This window comes from Gymnodraco acuticeps, unplaced genomic scaffold (genome assembly GCF_902827175.1).
Source record: "Gymnodraco acuticeps unplaced genomic scaffold, fGymAcu1.1, whole genome shotgun sequence".
In the NCBI taxonomy this organism is placed as follows: domain Eukaryota; kingdom Metazoa; phylum Chordata; class Actinopteri; order Perciformes; family Bathydraconidae; genus Gymnodraco; species Gymnodraco acuticeps.
Window position 1 is genome coordinate 131129 of NW_022990875.1, and position 22198 is coordinate 153326.

The 22198-nt window shown below is 40.5% G+C and overlaps 1 protein-coding gene across 1 annotated transcript; it reads right to left on the minus strand.

The window, feature by feature from the left end:
• Positions 1-6750: 6750 nt before the first annotated feature.
• On the minus strand, positions 6751-14938 carry LOC117557509 (calphotin-like). The gene is made up of 4 exons (XM_034233386.1): positions 14649-14938; positions 9895-12168; positions 7514-7579; positions 6751-7214 (listed from the first exon to the last, which is right to left on the minus strand). The coding sequence occupies exons 1-3, from the start codon at positions 14734-14736 to the stop codon at positions 7518-7520; spliced, it is 2424 nt and encodes an 807-aa protein (XP_034089277.1). The 5' UTR covers positions 14737-14938; the 3' UTR covers positions 6751-7214; positions 7514-7517.
• Between the last annotated feature and the right edge of the window lie 7260 nt (positions 14939-22198).

A 22198-nucleotide genomic window follows, 5' to 3' on the forward strand; every position in this document is an offset into this window, starting at 1 on the left:
CTGCAGACTTGTCAAGCATTAATTCATGGTTTTTACTAACCGGTATCAGTATGTTGTTACTTCGGCATCATTTAGAAACGTGTATTACAATTTAATCACGGTAAAATATGTTCATTTTGTTGTAGTTGTAGCTCCCGAGCCAGCCGTGGTGAAACCATGGGTGAAACTCGAGCGTTTAGAGCGATGGGAGCGAACAACGACCCCTGATAGATCTCGCGAGAATGTGTATAAATATAGATACATTTTCATAACAAAACAATGGGGTTGCTAAGCCGTTGCTAGGCCAATTGTTGGAGTTGCTATAGCAACTCCAAGCTACCCCCTGGCGCCGCCCCTGGTGAGGAAGATAGTCACAGAAAACAGAACAAGAATCGACAAAACTCCCCTCTGCTCACTCCTTTCCTGTATAACACAGGTCCAGCCCACACATATGCTCCATCAAGACAGTGCACTTACAACTACAATAAGCATGTTAATGTTAAGCTAATACAGCTCCGGCGATCCACTAGCACCCCTCCCCGCGGTGGTTTTTAAATGCTCCCGATTTCTGAGGTCTCAAGGTTGGCAAGTATGCCCCCGCCACACATTTACCGACACAAACAAGTATCATCTGTTGTAGACCCAAATAAATAAAATAATATAAGAACTCATTCTCAAAAAAGATAAACGCCATTCTTAAAATGTATCAACGAAAAAAGCGATCATGAAAATGTTTCCAATAAATGAATAAAATGATTTTTGACCACTTTGTTGTTCAGATATATCACATATTTGTAACTAAATGATACATTAATTTAAGCAAAACACAGTATAAACTGAGGAGTGACTCTCGTGAGTTTCATGTATTTTCTTCACTCCGCTGGGAAACTGCTCTCATGTCAAGAAGCATCAGATCAGTGCATGCGCTGCATCGTCCAACACTGCAGCGACACACAGTAAGGGGGCGGAGCGAGTATCTGAGGATTTCATCGGAGGATGGTCTGGTGGTTCCTCGGTTATCGCTCCTCCATTATCGCTCCTCGCTCCTCGATCCTCGGTCCTCCGGCAGAAATAAGAGCCATGGTACGCTACTCAAACGCGCAGACAAATCAACTTCCGGTGATACCGAGGACCGACGACCAAGGAAAGCCTTCACTAACGTGGCCGAGTGGACTCCGGAGTTTGCTGCATGAGTTGCACTGTATGATCTGTGGTGTAGTGGGCTGTAACTTAAAAACTGAGTAGCCAATGGGGACACACCCCTGAAAGTCCCGCCCACCTGAGATGTTTGTGCAAAATCGAAAACAAAAAATGAGGGAGCACAAACGAGAAAAGCTGCAGCGAGAGCAAAAGTCTGATCATTGAGAAAGAAGAAACAAGAACTGCAAACAAAAACCTATGTTAAAACAAAGAAAAAATACTTATAGTTTACATGATTACACAAATGATTTCTTTGCAATTTATAGTTTTATTTTTGAAATGTATTTTCTTTTGCTTGACTCAGTTTTATTTTAAACTCATAGTTTTGCTTTATTCTAAGAATGTGTTGCTTTAACTTTATGATACAAAACTAATCCCATATACATTGAAGATGTTGCAATAAAAAATGTATGATAAAAAAAGTTATACAGAAAAAAGAAAATAAACTCTTATAAATAGGTCAGTCCTATACCTATGAATAAGATTGCCTTCTGTCACTTAGCACTCAATATTTATTATTATTTTTTAAAACATGTATTGTATGAAAAACATGGTGGTTGCTATACACAACAATAGTCCCATTTCATTGCACATGTTTTAGTGAGTAAAACTTTATTCTGTACAATAGGTTAGCAGAATCATAGACAAAGCTCAGAAAAAATAATATATTACAGAGGAAAAAACTGATTCATCAGACACTGAAACACATTTTGTTCCCAATACACCTATCACATCTTTCACAACTGAAATAATTTTCTTGAAACTTTACACTTTTGTATAAAACAGCATGTATAACTAATGATATCAAAATCCTATCCACTAGTCGATCTCTACGGAAGCCAAAAACTGCTAGTTTTTAATATTTGTTATTCTTAAGATCACAAGGTAATTATTTCATATCGTCCAGAAAACAGGCTTTGGGATGTTAAGGGGTGTTCTTTTTTCAATAATAACACCTTGACATGAATTGAAATTATTTTATTGACTTATAATACGAAAAATAATCGTATTGCTGCCGCCAAGAGAGCAAATCTCCGTTCCACAGCGGACCAATGGCTGAACTGTGACAACAACAATGTGGCTTAAAATTAACGGCGGAACTGATCGAGGTTCACTGTAACTGTCAAAGTCTGTTCACAGTTTCTGATGCGATAATTAAGTCCTTAAACACTGCAGACCCCATAGCGTGTCCCTGCTAGTATTGACTTCCTGTTTGTCTTCTTCTGTTGATTTATCTGACTTCCAACGCTGTCTTTTAACCTCTTTGCTTCTTTCCCTTGATCCTCCTTAACAACAGGGGTGTTATGCTTAGCAACGGGTTAATGAGTATTAATAACCTCTGGAATTTCTTAACTGACCAATCAGAATCGATTATTCAACTAAGCCGTGTAATAACTTGATATAATCAAGATCAGGAGGGCCATAGATGGCGTCTTGACAACCATAGCAACTGATTTAACTGAACATGTCCAGTCAAGGAGAATAGTACATTATTTTTACATCAAGGTCTAACATAGGCAGATCGTCTTTTGTTTTTAGATGTTATATCAAGAAAACGAGCTTTGTTTCAGTTTTATTTTGTTTGGTGTTACTGTCACTTCAAACTCTTTGCATAATCTAATCTAGAGTTGTGTTTGGCTTGTATTCCTCAGAAGCAGCTATTTTAAATAGTCAAGGCTTTACATAGAAAGATTCCTTCCCAAATTCATCACACAACAACACACTCTCACTCCATAATCGTCCAGGAGCGACGTTTGGTCAGGGTCCTGTGGCGTGCAGTTGTGACGCTCCTAGGCTCCTTCAGCTTCATAAAGGGACGCAAATAGTTTTCAACTGATTGCAATATATTCCCATCTGCGGTGGGATTTGACACTCATGGAAGCACGGCATTCGTTTGTGTCGGCTGCCCTTAAAAGGCAATGTGAGCGTCCATTCCCATTGGATAACGGAGAATTGTACACCCGGAAGTAAGTATTCCCCTTACTGTCGATTGATTTTACAGTGATATCTGCACTACTCATCGACTAAAAAACACCAGATTATCCTTGTTAATTACAAAACATTGATGGGATTAAATTGTGTGCAATGCTTTTGTATTTTTTCCCTTCGATTCGGAGAAACAAATATGTTTTCGGAGTAAAGGATGGCAGATGACACTACACTACCCAGAATCCCCAGCTATCGTTTAGGACTACACCATGTGCTCTGTTTGACAAACCCCGTTTTTTTTCACCATTCATTCCAATGTAAGATGGATAATATCGATAGCAGCGTCCCTAGCAACCATGATCTTCAAATTTCTCCGTGCAGAAAAAAAAACATGGCCGAACTTCGTTTTATTCTCGGTGGAAAATGCCTATTTTAAAGTTAGTTTGGCCATTAAAATGCGTTTCGATGTCATTTGATGCGAGAAATATGAGTTGTTATTTCAGATTATGTGTGCAGTGGATGTACATGATCTTTAGTTTCCTAGTTATTACGAAGATTACTTCAGGAAATTGCGTCCATAGAAAGTTTTCATTGTTACCAAGGTGGTTGCTAGGGACGCTACTATCGATATTATTTCTGTTATGTTGTGTAACTGTTTAATGGTGTTATCTTTATTGCTACCCCCTTCCCCATCAATCTATAGTGTTGGTCCACAGCGCAAACATATTAGTAACAAAATCCGCATCTAAAGATACGTTATTTTCCCCTGTGCAATTCCAGTCTCACATCTCACAGCACATCGTCATTAACAAATACCGGAAACAGACCGAAAACATTTTCTAAAAATAAAATAATACTTTATTCCGAGTGTGCTTGCTTTTCTCTTTGAAAGTCATCACATAACGGCATTGTAATACACGGTTCGGCTGCATTACATATTACATATCTGCCGTAGTTCTCTATTTATAGAGCCCTGATGAGAAGACTTAGAGACAAACATGAGGAACTGAAAACGTGACGTGGATCATAAATATATCAGCAATTAAACAACATCTTACATTTCTTTTCACACAATACGTCTCCTTGCAGTATCAACACTAATTCGGCTGACTTTTATATTTGATCCAATTGGTAGATAAGCTGTATTTACACCATAAAGGTGCACAGCTGATATAAAGGGACACCTAGTGGTTAAAGCATGTTATTGAATTTCATTATTTTTATTATTAGATATCCCTATAGAGTATATTCATTACTCGTTATTCTCTACTAATAGTTAATTAAGGACTGTATATAATGAATATTTTGCACATCCCTTTCAAGATTTCAAGATTTTCTAAGGTTTATTGACATATCATATACACAACTATGGTGTAGTTATGCATTGAATTAAAAACTAGGGTCGCAGGTTCCTCAATAGTGCATTACAAGACATCTATCAATATTTGTGCATACCTCCAGCAATGTTAACTATGTTGAAGCACTTATTTAAACTGATATTATACATATGTATTATACTCTTATAAGATGTATGTAGATATTTCATCTCCGGCCTTGTCAGGTATTGAACAATCAATAAATAAAGAACACAGAATTGTTAAATATAAAACACAGAATTTGTGTGATTATACTAAATGATTTACAAATAAACACCACTGCATATTTACAACTGTTACACATGCTGATATAACGCAAATGTTTCCAACTTGGGATCAATAAAGTATATCTTATCTTAAGCTGATCGATGGCTACTGCCATATTTGCAAAATGTGCCTCTGAACCTTGATAAGTGCATGTTTCAGGCTTAACAATTAATGTAATGTAATGTAATGTTATCAATTAACAACAGGAGGGGTCACAAACATAAGACGAGCTGTAAAATAAAGCTCTTCTGACCTTAGCTGGCATGTGGGTATATATATTAATGCTGCCCATTATGGGCACAGGCAATTTTCACCCATTTATTAATTATATATTTTTTAATTTGAGTGTTTCCTATCCCCTAAACCTCCAGGGATGTACACAGTTTAATACTGGCAACTTCTGATTATGGGAAATACGAAAACGTCTTTTAAAACTACAACTCCCAGTAGAGACGTGCCATAGATAGAGAACATGTTGCGAAACACAATAGCCAGCATGTGTAGTTCTGGGGACGGGGTGGGGGAGGGGGGGATGCGGTGGACCCGTTCAAATCCAGTTTTGGACAGTCTGCCGTGGTTCCATCCCATTTCGAGTGCTGTTCGACGCTCGGCGTAACCCTCGGAGCACACTCTCCAATCACAGAGCTTGAGGACTATCACGGGGTTTGTCAAGCGAAGCGGAGAGAATACTTACTTCCTGGTGTAATATTCTCTAAAGCAAATGAGCTGCTCCGACCCTCGGTCCTGACGGACTCCAACTTGTGTTTATTAATCAAACAAATAAATAAACACAAGGATAATTATGTGTTATTGTTGAGTAAATGGAGAATTGCACAGGAGAAAATAACGTAGATCTATGCCACAATTTTAGATGCGAATTTTGTTAAACTAATATGTTTGCGCTGTGGACCAACACTATACATTGACGGGGTAGCAATACATTTAACACCATTAAACATTCACACAACATAACAGAAATAATATCGATAGCAGCGTCCCTAGCAACAAGTAACAAGTAGTTAATAATAATAAAAGACATTAAGAAAAAGGCATTTTAAACAGTCATTAAAAAGCAACACAATCTACCTGCATTGCATTACTCTAAACGTGTAATAACGTGCTTTAACCAGTAGGTGGTTTGGGTTAAAAAGCTGTCAAGTTTACAGTGTTAACAAAATAAAATATACTGCTGTTTCTGGTTTAGTTTACGACGGATATATATAGTTATTGTTTTGACATTTGTAACACAAAAGCGATGGAAAAAACCCACAGCAACACAGAAAATATGGCCTTAACATGACCCAGCGGTCTAGTAGTTAATAAAAAACAATAATATCAAAACAAAATATTACTACTAACTTTATTGTGAAATTCAAACTGAACAGTAAAAGAATAGTTTCCGGTCTATTCTGAGCCCGATCTCTGTAGAGAAATATAAATAAAGAACTATGATATTTATATTTAATGCAGCCGAACCATTTATTACAATGCATGCATATGATAACTTTCAAAGAGTAAAGCAAGCACTGCTGAATAAAGTATGATTTTATCTTTTACGAAATGTTTTTTTTCATATGGAATGCAGTTGGAGGTCAACCAATCACAGAGCTTGAGAACTAATCACGGGGTTTGTCAAACAGAGCACATGGTGTAGTCCTAAACGATAGCTGGGGATTCTGGGTATTGTAGTGTCTTAAAAAGATATTTGTTTCTCCAAATCGAAGGGAAAAAATACAAAAGCATTGCACACAATTTAAACCAATCAATGTTGTGTAATTAACAAGGATAATCTGGTGTTTTTTAGTCGATGAGTAGTGCAGATATCACTGTAAAATCAATCGACAGTAAGGGGAATACTTACTTCCGGGTGTACAATTCTCCGTTATCCAATGGGAATGGACGCTCACATTGCCTTTAAGGGCAGCCGACACAAACGAATGCCGTGTTTCCATGAGCGTCAAATCCCGCCGCAGATGGGAATACATTGCAATCAGTTGAAAGCTATTTGTGTCCCTTTATGAAGCTGAAGGAGCCTAGGAGCGTCACAATTGCACGCCACGGGACCCTGACCAAACGTCGCTCCTGGACGATTATGGAGTGAGAGTGTGTTGCACACAAGAGTTCACAGATTTCACAGATTTCACAGAATATTGCACCCTCTAGTCTCATCTCGCCTGTCCTGTAATGGCTTGTTTGACCTGCATATCAAGTACGTGGCTTAAGGGCACAGAAGGTGTCAGTAAAATACCTTTAAAAAAGTTTATATATACACATTAAGGAAATATCCTGATATTTCCTAATGACATGTTATTAGGGCACCATACACCATAGCATCTGATGTACAGTTTGGCAAGCGCTGATGACAATACTGAAAATGTAGCATTTACTGCTTTGTCTTGTTCTCCTTCCAGTTTTCTTCCAATGGTAGCTTTGGGTTTATGTTTTTTGGTGCATCTCTTATCTCTAAAAACAAAAGATGAAGAAAATAATGAGACATTCCTTATACAAGTGATGTACACTTCCCCACTATTCAGTGTTTTAATTACATTACCTTTGTCAGATAAAGCAAACATCACATCACCAATTTTTAACTATCAATATCAAAAACCCCTTCTCTACTGCATTTATCCCGTTTTCACCCGGTTTAAAGGTTGGTTATGTGCACCCTTCACTGAACATATATAAAATGATACTCAGTATAATGGATACAGAGTTGATCCTACTGTGTTTGTATTGAGTTTGGTTTGTGGTTGTGCTCTTACCAACTCAATCCTCCTTTTTGGCTTTCACGCTCTCTATATCCTGAGAGGCTTCAGTTGCAGAAGTCACTGCGCACACATTGAGAGGAAATCAATACATGATACAATACAATCGACATTGCAGACTTCATACAGAGGAAAGTTTCACTCGTTTAACATATGGCTTCACCTTCACCAAAACTAAAGAGACAACTGTAACAATGCACCACAGGAGAGCATCCCTTCTTTGTCACATCCAGGTCTGCTGAACTGGTTACTAGTTATTCACCTGGTTTCTAAGCTTACACTCACAATACTGTATGGTGAATGGTCTGGTATGCATACTGCATAGATTCCAGAGAAAAGGTTTTGTAGATGTTATGCAATTTGTCTTCACCAGACCAGTTTTCTACACATTCTGCCTGTAGAGGCATCCCTGCCCTAAAAGTACAGCATGTTCTCTGACAGTCAAGGGTGGAGTGCAGGAGGAAATGAAACCACTAGCTCTGCTTCTTAAAGGAAAACCTCACCACCATATCACCATAGCATCTGATGTACAGTTTGGCAAGCGCCAAAAACAAAGTTTATCGTCTGTAAACTTTGTTTATATTGCTTTCAGACTGCACAAAACAACAGAATAAAAAAACAGAATTGTTTTTGATTCATTTGACTGGGGGAGGGGCCCCTTTTGACCCTATTAGGCTTTTTTAGGTTTTTGTGCATGTAAATAGGCGCTTTCACACCAAGTACTTTTCCCAGGAATAGTTCCCAGAACTTAGTTCCCCGGAAATCTTTAGTTCCGGAACAATCTAGTAGATCGCGTTCACACCAGAATAAGTCCCTGAGGGAGCCGCTGACGTCACTTCTTCTTCTTCTGCTTTGGGTTTACTGGCAGGCCGCAAACAACTTCACGGTGTATACTGCCAACCGAAGTCCCGATGTCACAACTGTTTTTTTTGGTTGGGCAACGATTAGCCACAAACCAACCAAGGTAACCCACCTTATCACCTGAATCTCATCCTAGAGCACCATTATGTTTTTTTAAACCAAGCATCTTGCAGGGGGGCGTGGCCAGCAGCAGCTCATTTGCATTTAAAGCTACAGACACAGAATCAGCACTTTTGAAACTGGGTTTATGGGATGCTACAATTATCTGTTTGGTATTAGGAGACAAACTCTTCAGAGACGTTTTGTGTATATATATATCTGATACCTATAATATATTGTTAAATATCCCTCCAGAGGGAGTTTCTCTCCCATACACCACCCAATTTTTTCAGCCTGGAGGCTTTTGAGAACACATAAGAGAAAAGTTGTATTCAATAATTCAAGGTTACATGGGGAGTGAGACATTTATAAATAAATTGTCATTTTGTGGGTAAAGTATTCCTTTATAAATTACCACCAGATGTCCTGTGCATTTACTTAGTGCTAAATTACTTTGGGTTTAAGTCAAATTAAGTCAAATATTGTTTAATTTGAAGCAATACGGTATGATAGAAGACAGTTCACAATAGAGTACAATGAGTGAGAGTTGCGTGACTGAAAAAATGGACACACTCAAGAAAAGCGTTAATTTCTCACTCCCAGAGTGTGTTTATTTGTTCACACTGTGTTATCTGTTCATCACCACGGCCCAACAATATCCTGTTCATCCTGTCAGCTCAGACCAATCACAGGACAGGCAGGGACCAATGTAAAGTATTGTTTATTACAATGATAATTCTATGGTAAACTGAGTTTGTTCTTGCCATGTGTGTTTTTGATACCCGCTTAGTTATAATGGCAGCCCCTTCAAGGGGTGAATTTGTTAAACTTTGTCTTTATGTGTAACAAGAAGATAGATTGGCTTGCATGGCTGGTGAAGGGTCTTGGATGTAAAAAATAATAGTTAAAACACTGAAATATTTCTTAATTTTCTATCCCCTTACTGCTTGTTTACACATCTAATTGGCAAGCATGTTTGCATAGATTTACCAGCTATTTTAGCTAGTAGCAATGCTCTACTGTTTGACCTCCACCCAAAAACGCAGCCATCCGATCAGTAAGTGGACGGTGACTATCAAGTAGTTTAAAACATGGTTTTACGCTAATGTCACATATAGAAAACTGAATCGGAATATGCTTTGAATAGTTTCTTTTGTTTCTGCATTACAGGTTTGTCAGGATTTTTAATCATGTAAAATCACTGAGTAGTAAACTCCCTCAAGAAATACAGAACGGTGTTAAAAAAAGCATATATCTCCCACTATTGTCACATATAGAAAACTGAATCTGCTTTGTTAAGTCTCTGTTGTTGCAACAGATTACTAAAAAGAATGATGAAGGATTTTAGATTTTTATGATAGACTATTAAAGAAAACAGGGTAAACTTACTTACAATGATCGGTCTTAGAGTTTCATACCTTTAGGTGAGGGATCTGCCTTTGTTTGAGCAGCTGCAGTGACTGGTGATAATGGAGGCAACAGTGGAATAGTTGCTGCAGCAATCTTTATATCTATAAGAGTGTGTACTGCCTCGTCCGATGCTGATACTTCACTTGGTTCTGAAGCCTTGTCTGTTACTACTGCTGGTGATAGGGCTTTAGCTTCAGTTGGTGCTGTGGCTTCAGTTGGTGCTGCGACTTCAGTTGATGCTGTGGCTGTTGCTTCGGTTGGTGTTGCGGCTTCAGTTGGTGCTGCGGCTGTTGCTTCAGGTGCTGCAGCTTCAGTGTATGCTGGGGCTGGTGCTGGGATTGCAGCTACAGCTGGAGCTGGGGCTTCAGATGGTGCTGCAGCTGGTGCTGGGGCTTCATTTGTTGGTGCAGCCGGTTCTGGGGCTTCAGTTGATAATGTGGCTGTTGCTTCGGTTGGTGTTGCGGCTTCAGTTGGTGCTGCGGCTGTTGCTTCAGGTGCTGCAGCTTCAGTGTATGCTGGGGCTGGTGCTGGGATTGCAGCTACAGCTGGAGCTGGGGCTTCAGATGGTGCTGCAGCTGGTGCTGGGGCTTCATTTGTTGGTGCAGCTGGTTCTGGGGCTTCAGTTGATGCTGTGGCTGTTGCTTCGGTTGGTGTTGCGGTTTCAGTTGGTGCTGCGGCTGTTGCTTCAGGTGCTGCAGCTTCAGTGTATACTGGGGCTGGTGCTGGGATTGCAGCTACAGCTGGAGCTGGGGCTTCAGATGGTGCTGCAGCTGGTGCTGGGGCTTCATTTGTTGGTGCAGCCGGTTCTGGGGCTTTAGTTGGTGCTGGGGCTGGTGCTGGGACTGCAGCTACAGCTGGTGCTGGGGCTTCAGATGGTGCTGCAGCTGGTGCTGGGGCTTCATTTGTTGGTGCAGCCGGTTCTGGGGCTTTAGTTGGTGCTGGGGCTGGTGCTGGGACTGCAGCTACAGCTGGTGCTGGGGCTTCAGATGGTGCTGCAGCTGGTGCTGGGGTTTCAGTTGGTGCTGGGGCTGGTGCTGGGACTGCAGCTACAGCTGGTTCTGGGGCTTCAGTTGGTGCTGGGGCTGGTGCTGGGACTGCAGCTACAGCTGGTTCTGGGGCTTCAGTTGTTGGTGCAGCTGGTTCTGGGGCTTCAGTTGTTGGTGCAGCTGGTTCTGGGGCTTCAGTTGGTGCTGGTGCTGGGACTGCAGCTACAGCTGGTTCTGGGGCTTCAGTTGTTGGTGCAGCTGGTTCTGGGGCTTCAGTTGGTGCTGGTGCTGGGACTGCAGCTACAGCTGGTTCTGGGGCTTCAGTTGTTGGTGCAGCTGGTTCTGGGGCTTCAGTTGGTGCTGGTGCTGGGACTGTAGCTACAGCTGGTGCTGGGGCTTCAGTTGTTGGTGCAGCTGGTTCTGGGGCTTCAGTTGTTGGTGCAGCTGGTTCTGGGGCTTCAGTTGGTGCTGGTGCTGGGACTGCAGCTACAGCTGGTGCTGGGGCTTCAGATGGTCCTGCAGCTGGTTCTGGGGCTTCAGTTGTTGGTGCAGCTGGTTCTGGGGCTTCATTTGGTGTTGGGGCTGGTGCTGGGACTGCAGCTGCAGCTACAGCTGGTGCTGGGGCTTCAGTTGGTGCTGGGGTAGCAGATTCAAAGGGTTCTGGGTATACACATTTTTCTGTTGAGGTAGCAGCGGATGCAGAATTGTCAGTTGGAGCCTCTCCCTCCACATGAGCAGCCACTACAGCAGGGGCCTCAACAGCTAGAGCTGCTTCCTCTTCTACAACAACAGGGGCCTCTGTCTGCACAGCTACAACAGCAGGGTCCTCTGCCTGCACAGCTACATCAGCAGCGTCCTCTGCCTGCACAGCTACATCAGCAGCGTCCTCTGCCTGCACATCTACATCAGCAGGGGCCTCTGCCTGCACAGCTAGATCAGCAGTGGCCTCCTCAACCAGGGCTTCGACCACAGGAGTTGCCTCAGACAGCAAAGTTTCTACAGGGACGGCTTTCTCTAAATGGGGTAGTGCAGCCTCAGGTTCAGTGTAGGCTTCAGTTGGAGCAGCAGTTTCTGGAACTGGCTCTGAAGGGCTAACAGGTTCTAGTTGTGGCTCAGGAGCAGACAGGAGGTCCTCCCCAGACCCAAGATCCTCCTGGGCCTCCAGGGCTACCAACACAACATCAGCTTCATCATCGGCTCCTGGTTGGAAATTGTCCGGTAAGGCAGTCTGCACAGGCAACTGTATCTGGTCCTCGATGGTTTGTACATCTTCTGCAATGAAGCCATTTCTGACTGCTGTAAAAACAGGGTGGACAACACAACATTTTTAGATGTACGACTTGCAAGCATATTATCAATCTACATCTCCCCTTTGTGATGCCCTGTTAATCTGTAACAGTAACTACCTGACAACAAAAATAATGAAGAAAACATTCCTAATTTCATTAAATTGAACATTATTTGGGGGTTGGCGAGCTAATCTACAGTAGGCTTCAATAACAACATTTCTAATGGCCAAATTCAAATGCATCCTAAGGTGACATTCAACGAAGAATATACTTCTATATTGCAGGGTGTTAAATTATTCCTGTATTTTATTGTCTTAATCTGCCTATCAGCATGTTTTTGCATATCATTTTGCTGTTCTTGTAAGAGGCCAAAGACAAATGTCTGAAGTCAATCTAATAAATAATATGAATAATACAAATCCAAACAACAGCTTAACTCATGGAATGCAGGAGATGGAAAATAAAGGCAACAAGGTAGAAAACATTATTTAATTTCCCTGGTTAAAAATGTGATTTATTGAAGCCAGTCTTTGTCTAAAGCTCGGAGGACATGCAAGTCACTCTCTGAGGAAATGAAATACACATGACAATGCATTTGCTGCATTTTGAGAGAGACCCTTCCTTCATTCTCCTTCTTAATGCTGCTGTTATAGATATTTGAACAAGTAACAAGCCCTCAGGTGGAAAAACATGAATTTAGTATCAATGGCAGCCTAGGACAGTTTCTCTCTAGATAAGTTTTGCAGCTAATTTATTTACAAAAACACCAGCTAAGACAGAGCAGAATGGTTCAGAAAGCTGAATGGGTGGATGGTTCAGAAGCCACAGCTTCCGGAATGTATTTGTCTGTCAGAAGTGCTAAAAAGAGCTGAGAGTGATGGGTGGAAAGGAATGTGACAGGCTGGCAACTCAAATGAAAATAAATCATTGGAAGAAACGCAACAGAGAAAAAAAGTGGGTAGGCCATGCAAATGAAATATTTCTAATAATATCAAGTTTCAACTAAGAGTTCAGAACTGCAGACTTACATTCTTGACGAAAAGTGTTTTTAAAAATGTTTAATTGTTATTATGGTATGACTCCCCTTAATTGAATTTAAACATGTTTCCATTAGTGTCCAGTTTACGGCTCACATACGATCTAACAGAGTATTCCACACTGTTGTGCAGCTTGAACTGGTGTTAAAAACAGTTTTGGTGGAGACATAGACAGCCTCTCCAAGCATGGATGACCAGAATTTCAACATAATTTAGCAGCCAAAGATGATCCCAGTCAAAATAAGTGCCATGGTTGGCTTATAACACAGAGTAGAGGGAGGGATGGGATGTAAAGTATAGGGGGTCCGGTCAGGGGATGCGACCAGTGGTGGATCATACAGTGACTGTATGATTTAAAACTCCACCCATTCATTTGTAGAAGCCTTCCTGAGAAATACAATAAGTGGTTTTCTTGTGGGAATGATGTAAGAGTCTGGAAAGCTTTTCCAGGTTACTATAGCTGGCAGGCTGAAGAGACAATGGAACAACCATCATACACTGATGACACGCATGAATAAACAATCACGGTCAGTGTACACAGGGCTTGCACATAAGAATCCAAACGACAAACAAAACAAGAACTACAGAGCATGACTGCAAGTTCAGATGTAACATGTATATTCAGAAATTCCAGGATAGCCTGAAAAGCATTTGGGCTTTTTGGAAAAGCCATAAATCTCCTAGCCCCTCTCCTTTGATATCCAGCATACATTGTTTTGTGCGAGCGCTAAATTCCTGGAGCAGTGTCAAACACTCCATATCATGCTTAAACAGATGGCAATCTAAGCAACTCACTTTTGAGGAAAACTTTGTATTCAGACTTTGGAAGCACAAAAAGCATGCACACTAAACATAATTTAATTCACAAATCAGACTACTGTAGATTGGCAGAAAAACGGTTTGGTCACAACTCTTTCCTCAGGCTGCAGATGCACTGCTGAACAATCCCAGCTGGCTTTCACACGGTGCTACTGTCAGAGTTTTATGAAGTCCTCACTACATTTGACAAAGCTAGCTTCATGTACATGTAAATACCCAATTGGCTTTGGTAAGGAGAGGAGCGGAGAATTAAACACAAACACACAATATAGCTCTCATTTGATAACAAGCCAAAACATTCAGTTTCTGGCAGAATATTTTGAATGGATACCAAGCTAGAAATGGCTTATTAAAAATAAATGCTGACCACTTCTCGGGAGCAATGAGAAAATGGGTAAACATGAATAATTCTCTACATGGGCTGCTGTAGAATGCTTCGAAGCAGAAGAGAGTGAGAAAGCACACGGTGTTCCAGAGCAGAGTCACACACCCCTCAGCAAGCCTTGAATAAAAGTAACTTACTTATATGTACATGTAGAGTAAGTGTATAAATCATATGGTATGCTTATTCATTAAACATACACTAAGCTAGACACGTTTAGACATTTAAACATAGATTGTTCAAACTTACCCACTGTATCTCCATTGGCCTCCTCTGGCTTTGTACCTGGTCTTTTCTCCTGATCAACAGTCTGTGCACTGGATGAGGAGCACCCCATGTTTGTCAAAAATAGTTGAAATTGTTTAAAAATAATCTATTTTGTTAACAAACCCAAGTTCCACTGCTCTATATTAGCAAAGACAGAAACTGCACCATTTTCTCCACCAGTCTCTGATTCAATGCATGACCCGATGTCTTCTTGCCCCAGATCTGTTGTAAGAATGCAGCCAGGCAGGGAAGGCACTACTACTGCTGCTGAATGTTCCCGACTGCCTCATGCACAGGCACACTTTTCATGCAAGAGGGGGAGGCAACCATGTGTGAATGGAGTATGTGTCCTCCCCTCTATAGGAGTGTCCCCTATGGAAGAGATCCACCTCCTGGTGGTTATGGGTAATACATTTTCAAAGAATGCATTTCTTTAAAAGGGTTTAGTCGATGAAGTTATGCATTTACTGTCTTTGACTTGCATAATAGCTTTTATTATTATTGTGAGAAAAATTAAGTGCTATAGATAACTTATCTTCTGAATTGATCATAAACCTGATAAAAAAACATACAATAAAATGTGAAGTCTAAAATGTGTATTTATCTGTATAAGAGTATTTGGCATACAATTATAAAGATGTACAGAGAAAAATACATTGTGTTAGTAGAAAGCATTGCATTTGCATATGTTGCAGTGTAACTTGTAGAGCAGGGTGATTAGAGGGATCCTGTGATACCACCCCAGATAGCAAAAAGTCATTGAATCTACATTGAGATATGGTCACGCTAAAGATTGCAATCAACATTGATGTCAGACATTGAAAATGAACTAAAATGAACAAACAAAAAAAGAGCCATTATTTATTCATTTAATTATTACGATTTAATTCAATTATATGAACATTTTGTTCATCTATTGTCCACTTTAGCACACAAAACATTCTCTCTTTTAAAGGTCTCATCATATGCTTTTCCGGTTATTACCCGTCCCCTTGTGTGTTATGTAGCTTTTTATGCATGTAAACGGTCTGCAAAGTCACAAACTCTCGCAGTACACCCTGTAGCGAGTAAAACTCTAACACAGAAAATACCTGTCTACACTGAAAAAAAGGGGAAAGTGGGGTTGTTCAATTTGAAAATATGCAGTTAATATATGAGACAGAATGTATTCATGTTTCTCATCGAAACATCAATCAATCATGTAGAACTATTTTAATCTTGAGGGGTGTACGTTCTATAAGTCTCAATCATGTTAAGAAATAAGAAAAAAGTTATGTTTATCTCTGTAACTCCGATCACTGAGCACATACATCAGCAGCTTGCTCTGCAGCCGATTACTCAGCTTCTTAATATTGACAAATATTTTATTCACAAATCAAAATGTTCGGACTCAAAACCCTACTTTTAATAGTTTCGTAATTTAACTTCAACAATATGGCACTTTAAAGAACAAGATGAAAAGCAGAAAAAAATTGCAAAAAATCTTTATTTGAAAATGTTGAAGCTTTTCTTTTTTAAACAAAGAGGGGGGGAGGGGTCCACCATATTTTCTTCCCGCATCGGAGGAGTAAGCTGGTTCTGTTCCGAGGAGATCTCTACAAGGTCAAAGTTATTAAAAGTGATTTAATGTCATCAAATGTTCGTCATAGTTACAGGTTATCGTTTGCAAAAAGCTGAGTTCACATTTGCTGTTACAACGAGCAACAGCTGTCAATTTGTAAACATTGTCATTCACTCACTGGTGTTAGCTAGGATCAGGGGCGTCGCCTGGAGTAGGCATCCGGGGCTTTAGCCCCGGATGTTTTTTCTTTAGCCCCGGACAAATTCTCCCTCAATAATATAATACATTAACCTACTTTACCTATAGGACGGACGGCAGAAATGTAATTTCCCATGTTCAGTGAATGCAACACAGAGGCAAGACGACGCCACCAGACCAATCAGGGAGTTATATGGAAATAAACGTGTTTTATTGGCTGACAGGTACGTACCTCTCCTCTGTGACAATGTTTAAACTTTAAACTGTCAGCCCCGGACGCGGAGATTCTGAAGATGGACATTAGACATTTCTTTAATAAAAAAGACGGCAATTCTCAAGTGGTGGCTCACACAACAACCCCAGAGCCACCACCTGAGCCAGGTGAACAAGGTATGTACCTGTCAGTAAACTTACAAGTTATGCGAACATGTAAGCAAAGCATAAATTATAGCTACGTTGACGTTACTTTGAATCGCGCGGGTAAGCTAAACCGTTAGCAAGTAGCTATAGCTAGCCAGATATATTAAATAAACACTTTGTCATACAATCTAAATGTTGTGTTTTTTTAGCGTTACTTTGTGATTTCAAAGAAAGCTCTCTGGGAAATGTTGACTTACTGTCTGTGTTCGACATGAAGCTAGAAGCTACCTTACAGTAGTACACAGTTGATCCTGATTCCTGAGTCCTGTCAGTTAAAGTGTTTCATAGTTAGCTTAGCTAAGCATCAACCTAGCACTGAAATATATATGGATGTTATGTGACAGTATTTCTGAGAAAAAGTCAGCTGAAATGGTGGCATAGTTGCCACTGCTTTATGTGTCGACAGCATGTTTGAACGTATTTGCAGCAGTAAATGTGGCTGTCTGGCCACTGACGTTGCCATAACAACACCTGCATTTAAATGTGCAACCTCTTTTTGTGACAGATTTTGCATGAAAATATAATTCTTCTGATTTATATTTCCTATTGACAGCTAGTTTCTATGTGTACATTATGAGATGGACAGCCAGCTAACAAGCTTTTTATACAAATATTTCAGATCAAAGCCAATCCAGTGGGGCTCCTGAAAGGGAGCAAGGGACACTATGCTCCCAAATATTAAGCCTTGACCCGCATCTTAAAATTGATATGATCAAAAAATGATCTGCATTGTCGGAGGCCTTTTTTCCTCATTATCATGTCAAATTGTACAGCTTTCCTTAGTGTTGAATGCAGACAGATGACTATATTAGAGTATTAAGTGAAAATGACTATATTAAAGTTTTAAGTAAATATATTAAGTGAATTACTCAAACTGCATTTGTATAGGAATGATTCTGTCCTATTGGCAGACACCTACTCTTAACAGTGATATCTACAAGAGGTTTCCAATGTAAATTTAACTATTTTCAATTGGTTAGTATTACATTTTGTGACAGTGTGGTGACACTCATTTTAATGAAGACAAATGTGTGTATCTTGAAATTCATTTATTTGACAGAGCTGGAAACTGATTGACTTACATACTTGTTTATGTTTACCTACACAGTCATCACAGATGAGCCAAACAGAGTAGAGGATGAAGAAAGGGGAACAGGAGAAAGGGACACACAAGAAGGAGATACAACAGACAAGAACGACAATGGAGACAACAATGAACAGGAACACCAGAACAGACAAGAGTCAATGGGTAACATGATTGATTTAGGGACTGCAGATACAGGGCCAAGGCAAGTGAGACATCACTGCTTTCCATCCAGCATGTTTGGCCAGCAGAAGAGATCATTTCAACCGCAAACAGCAAGAGATGAGGGATTATTATTTCCTACTTCCATCCCTTTTTTCTGTTTAATCTGATTACTAACAACTTCTAATAATTTGACATAGTTTATGATTTAATTGGAAAATGAAGTGTTTTTAAATAATAAACCCGTTTCTGATTCTTTGATTTATTTTTGACATATGGGTGTTGAGAGATGTATCATATCTCTTAATGTTGCTCTCAAAGTGCACAAGATTGATGCTTTTAACTTCAATATTTTTTTTAAATCTTCCTGGGGGACCCCAGAGGAGGTGAGTTCCCCCCAAAATAGCACTTTATCTCTGCTTATTTAACTCCGGTGTAGTGTCCCCTCGGCAACAGATCACTCAGAGCTGGTGATTACTTTCCTGCATTTCAATGGACAGCATATAAAAAGGACACGTAAGCTGCATTGCTTAAGAGATCCTCTCATGCTATCTCTTTTACAAAATAAGTGTCCAGTCAACAACAAAACATCAGTGATCATATAGTGGTAGTATATTTTTCACAAGCAATGTGAAACATTAAACTTATACAAACTGGTGTACAAAACTCACATACCTGCGTTGATCTCCTGGAGTGTCTCTACTCTTTCTTCTCCACATCTCTTGTCCACCATCAGAGATTGCAAACATTTCAGAAACAGCTAGAGGTAGGGGACAAACAACTTGTTCGCTGGGCATGTCAAAAACCTCCCTACTTTGATCAAGACTTTAGGGAGCCTTTCAGCCCCTCTAGTAAAGGGACTGGAAAGCAAGCTTTGAAAATGCAGTACCATCTACATGCTGTCATGTTCCAGACACTGCTCTCAACCACTCAGGGCCTGCACAAATACCTGCAGAAAGAAACAATTGACTTGGTGCAGGCAGTAGATTACAAAACAGCAGTTGAGAACACACTGAAAAGTTACCGAAGTAACGAGAAAGCACATGAGGTCTATGACAAGACCAAGGCCCTGTGCAATGATCTTGATATTCCCGAAACTGACACAGAGGAAGAAGCGTAGAAACATGGAAGATTTTGTAGTCAAGGCATCATGTGGAGCAATGTGAAACATTAAACATAAATACACTGGTGTACAAAACTCACATACCTGCATTTCAATGGACAGCATAAAAGGACACGTGAGCTGGGTTCTGGTGCTCAGATTAGCTATTGATGATCACGTTGATAAATCATATAAAACAAATAGCCAATCACACAAAAAACATGTTGCTGTGACTGTGAGCATTAAACAATTAACATTAAACTAAACAAACACAACAGTACGTTATTGTCCTTATAAAATAAAAACATACATTTCGTCCACCGAGATAATACAGGCACCTTACCCTCAAGAGATCCTCACGTGCTATGAGAATCTCCCACAATCCATTGCCGTAACAAAGCTAATGCAGGCACACGTTTGTGACACCAGATGGCGCAATTGTGTATGTGCGTGTGGGGAGTCTTGCAGTAGAACATTTGACTGTGGGCTAAGCCCCGAATGTTTCCAGGTCCAGGCGACGCCCCTGGCTAGGATAAAGCCATGAAAATCATAAGGTGAGTTTATATTGATTGACTTGTGTTTAGCGTGTTTTTATTGTGAGTATTTGTAGAGCGTAAGTCCGGCAGTTGCTTGCTTTTGTGGTGGAACATTACGGGACATAATTCACTGTGTTATAGAGTGGCGAAGTCATGCCCATCTACTCCATGGGACCTTATTTCGGAAAAATAATGTATTGAAGTCAATGGAGAGAGAAAACGTATCTTTCGATCCCGTTTGAATTGTGCCATGACTTACACATATGATGTTTGTCAAACTTAAAAAATAATTTCCATGTAAAAAAAGTCACAGTTTGTCGTAAAACTGTTGAAATATAAGACTGAAAAATACGCAACTAGAAAGACTACAAATCCCAGAGTCGCGTATGTGATGTCACAATTGTTTTCCTCCACTAATGCCCCTTTCACACCAGCGCTTTTTCAGCTCCGGCTCGGAGCTGGAGCCTGAAAAGCGCCGGGTTTTCCTGTTCACACCGCAGCGGCGCCGGCTCTTAGCTCCGGAATCCGGGTCACTTCCAGCTCCAAAAAATTGTCGGTCTAGAGGCAAGAGCTTCGGAGCTAAGAGGTGGCGTCGCTTACGTCGAGGCGTGCAGGAAACTAAACCCACCTCCCCTGAACATGGGTCGACTGTCATGCCTGCCTACAAGCAGTAGTGCTTATAAACACACTTTATAAAGTCAGGCAACACTAACCAGGCTTCATGTGATTCTGTTTATTTGTACCTTACTTTGACCATCCGTTCACTGTTATGATCATTGTGGAGAGAGGCAGACGTTTTGTTTTGTATTATAGCAGCTATCGGATGGAATCAATACATGGGCTGCACAGGTTGTCGTGTCCGACTATCACAAGTAGAATCATAATAAAAATACGCCGGTAAAATGTGCCTGTAGAAAACGGTTTATGCCACAAGTATAGCAAGTAGTTAGTTTAGCTTCGGTTGCTATGCTAACATCACTCATTTTATACCAGAGAAACTTTCATAACAATCAATCAATCAATGTTTATTTATATAGCCCAATATCACAAATGTTACATTTGTCTCAGTGGACTTTACAGTTTGTACAAAATATCAGTATGACAATACGACACCCTCTGTCCTTAGACCCTCACATCGTACAAGGAAAAACTTCCGAAGAAAACCCACAGTTTAAAGGGAAAAATGGGAGAAACCTCAGGGAGAGCAACAGAGGAGGGATCCCTCTCCCAGGACGGACAGACGTGCAATAGATGCCGTGTGTAAATTGAAAAGATAATACATTTGCAACATAGGTAGTCCAAATGTTTGGAAATGCATGTGTGTATAATAGGAAGATGAATCCACGAGGATATCCATCCAGGACCTATGATCCAGGACCACAGCCACGACTCAAGATCCAGGGCTCGCGATCCAGGACAGAGGAGCGCAGGATCATCCATGACTCCGGATCCCGGCGTATATAGACACCAAAAAGAAAGACATTTGGGGAAGCTGGGTTAATCGGAACATGAGAGTACACAGGTATAGACAGAGAGAAGGAAGAAGTAAGATGTCCCCCGACAAACTAAGCCTATATCAGCAAAACTAGGGGCTGAATCTAATCAGCCCTAACTATAAGCTTTATCAAAAAGGAAGGTCTTAAGCGCACTCTTAAAAACGGATAGGGTGTCTGCCGCCCGAACACAAACTGGAAGCTGATTCCACAAATGTGGAGCTTGATAAGAAAAGGCTCTGGCTCCCATTGTACTTTTAGAGACTCTAGGAACAACCAACAACCCTGCATTCTTGGAACGCAATGCCCTAGTAGGACAGTAGGGTATAATGAGTTCTTTAAGGTAAGATGGCGCCTGCCCATTAAGGGCTTTGTAGGCGAGAAGAAGAATTTTAAATTCTATCCTGTGTTCTATAGGGAGCCAGTGTAAGGCAGCCAGAACAGGAGTAATGTGGTCCCTTTTCCTAACTCTGGTTAGTACACGAGCCGCATCATTTTGAATCAGCTGAAGCGACTTGACTGACTTCTTGGTACACCCTGATAATAAAGAGTTACAATAATCCAGCCTTGAAGTAACAAATGCATGGACCAGTTTCTCTGCATCGTTTTGAGGCAAGATATGCCTGATTTTTGCAATGTTACGTAGATGGAAGTAGGCGGTCCTTGAAATTGATTTTATGTGGGCGTTAAAGGATAAATCCTGATCAAATATAACACCAAGATTCCTTACAGTCTCACTGGAGGCCAAATTAATGCCATCCATAGTTAGTATATCCTTAGATAATTTGTTTCGTAGATTCTTCGGGCCAAGTACAATAACTTCAGTTTTGGTCGTGTTTAACATCAAAAAGTTTAAGGTCATCCACGTTTTTAAGTCCTTAAGGCAGTCTTGAATTTTATTTAGATGATTAATTTCATCAGGCTTGATTGATAAATATAGTTGAGTATCATCCGCATAACAATGAAAGTTTACAGA

Excerpts from the sequence above, each read along its gene's own strand:
- LOC117557509 (XM_034233386.1), bottom strand. The coding sequence starts at position 14,736 with ATGGGGTGCTCCTCATCCAGTGCACAGACTGTTGATCAGGAGAAAAGA. Across the intron at positions 12,169-14,648 it reads GGCCAATGGAGATACAGTGG|CAGTCAGAAATGGCTTCATT; the intron begins GTAAGTTTGAAC and ends CTGTTTTTACAG. Across the intron at positions 7,580-9,894 it reads GGCAGATCCCTCACCTAAAG|TGACTTCTGCAACTGAAGCC; the intron begins GTATGAAACTCT and ends ATGTGTGCGCAG.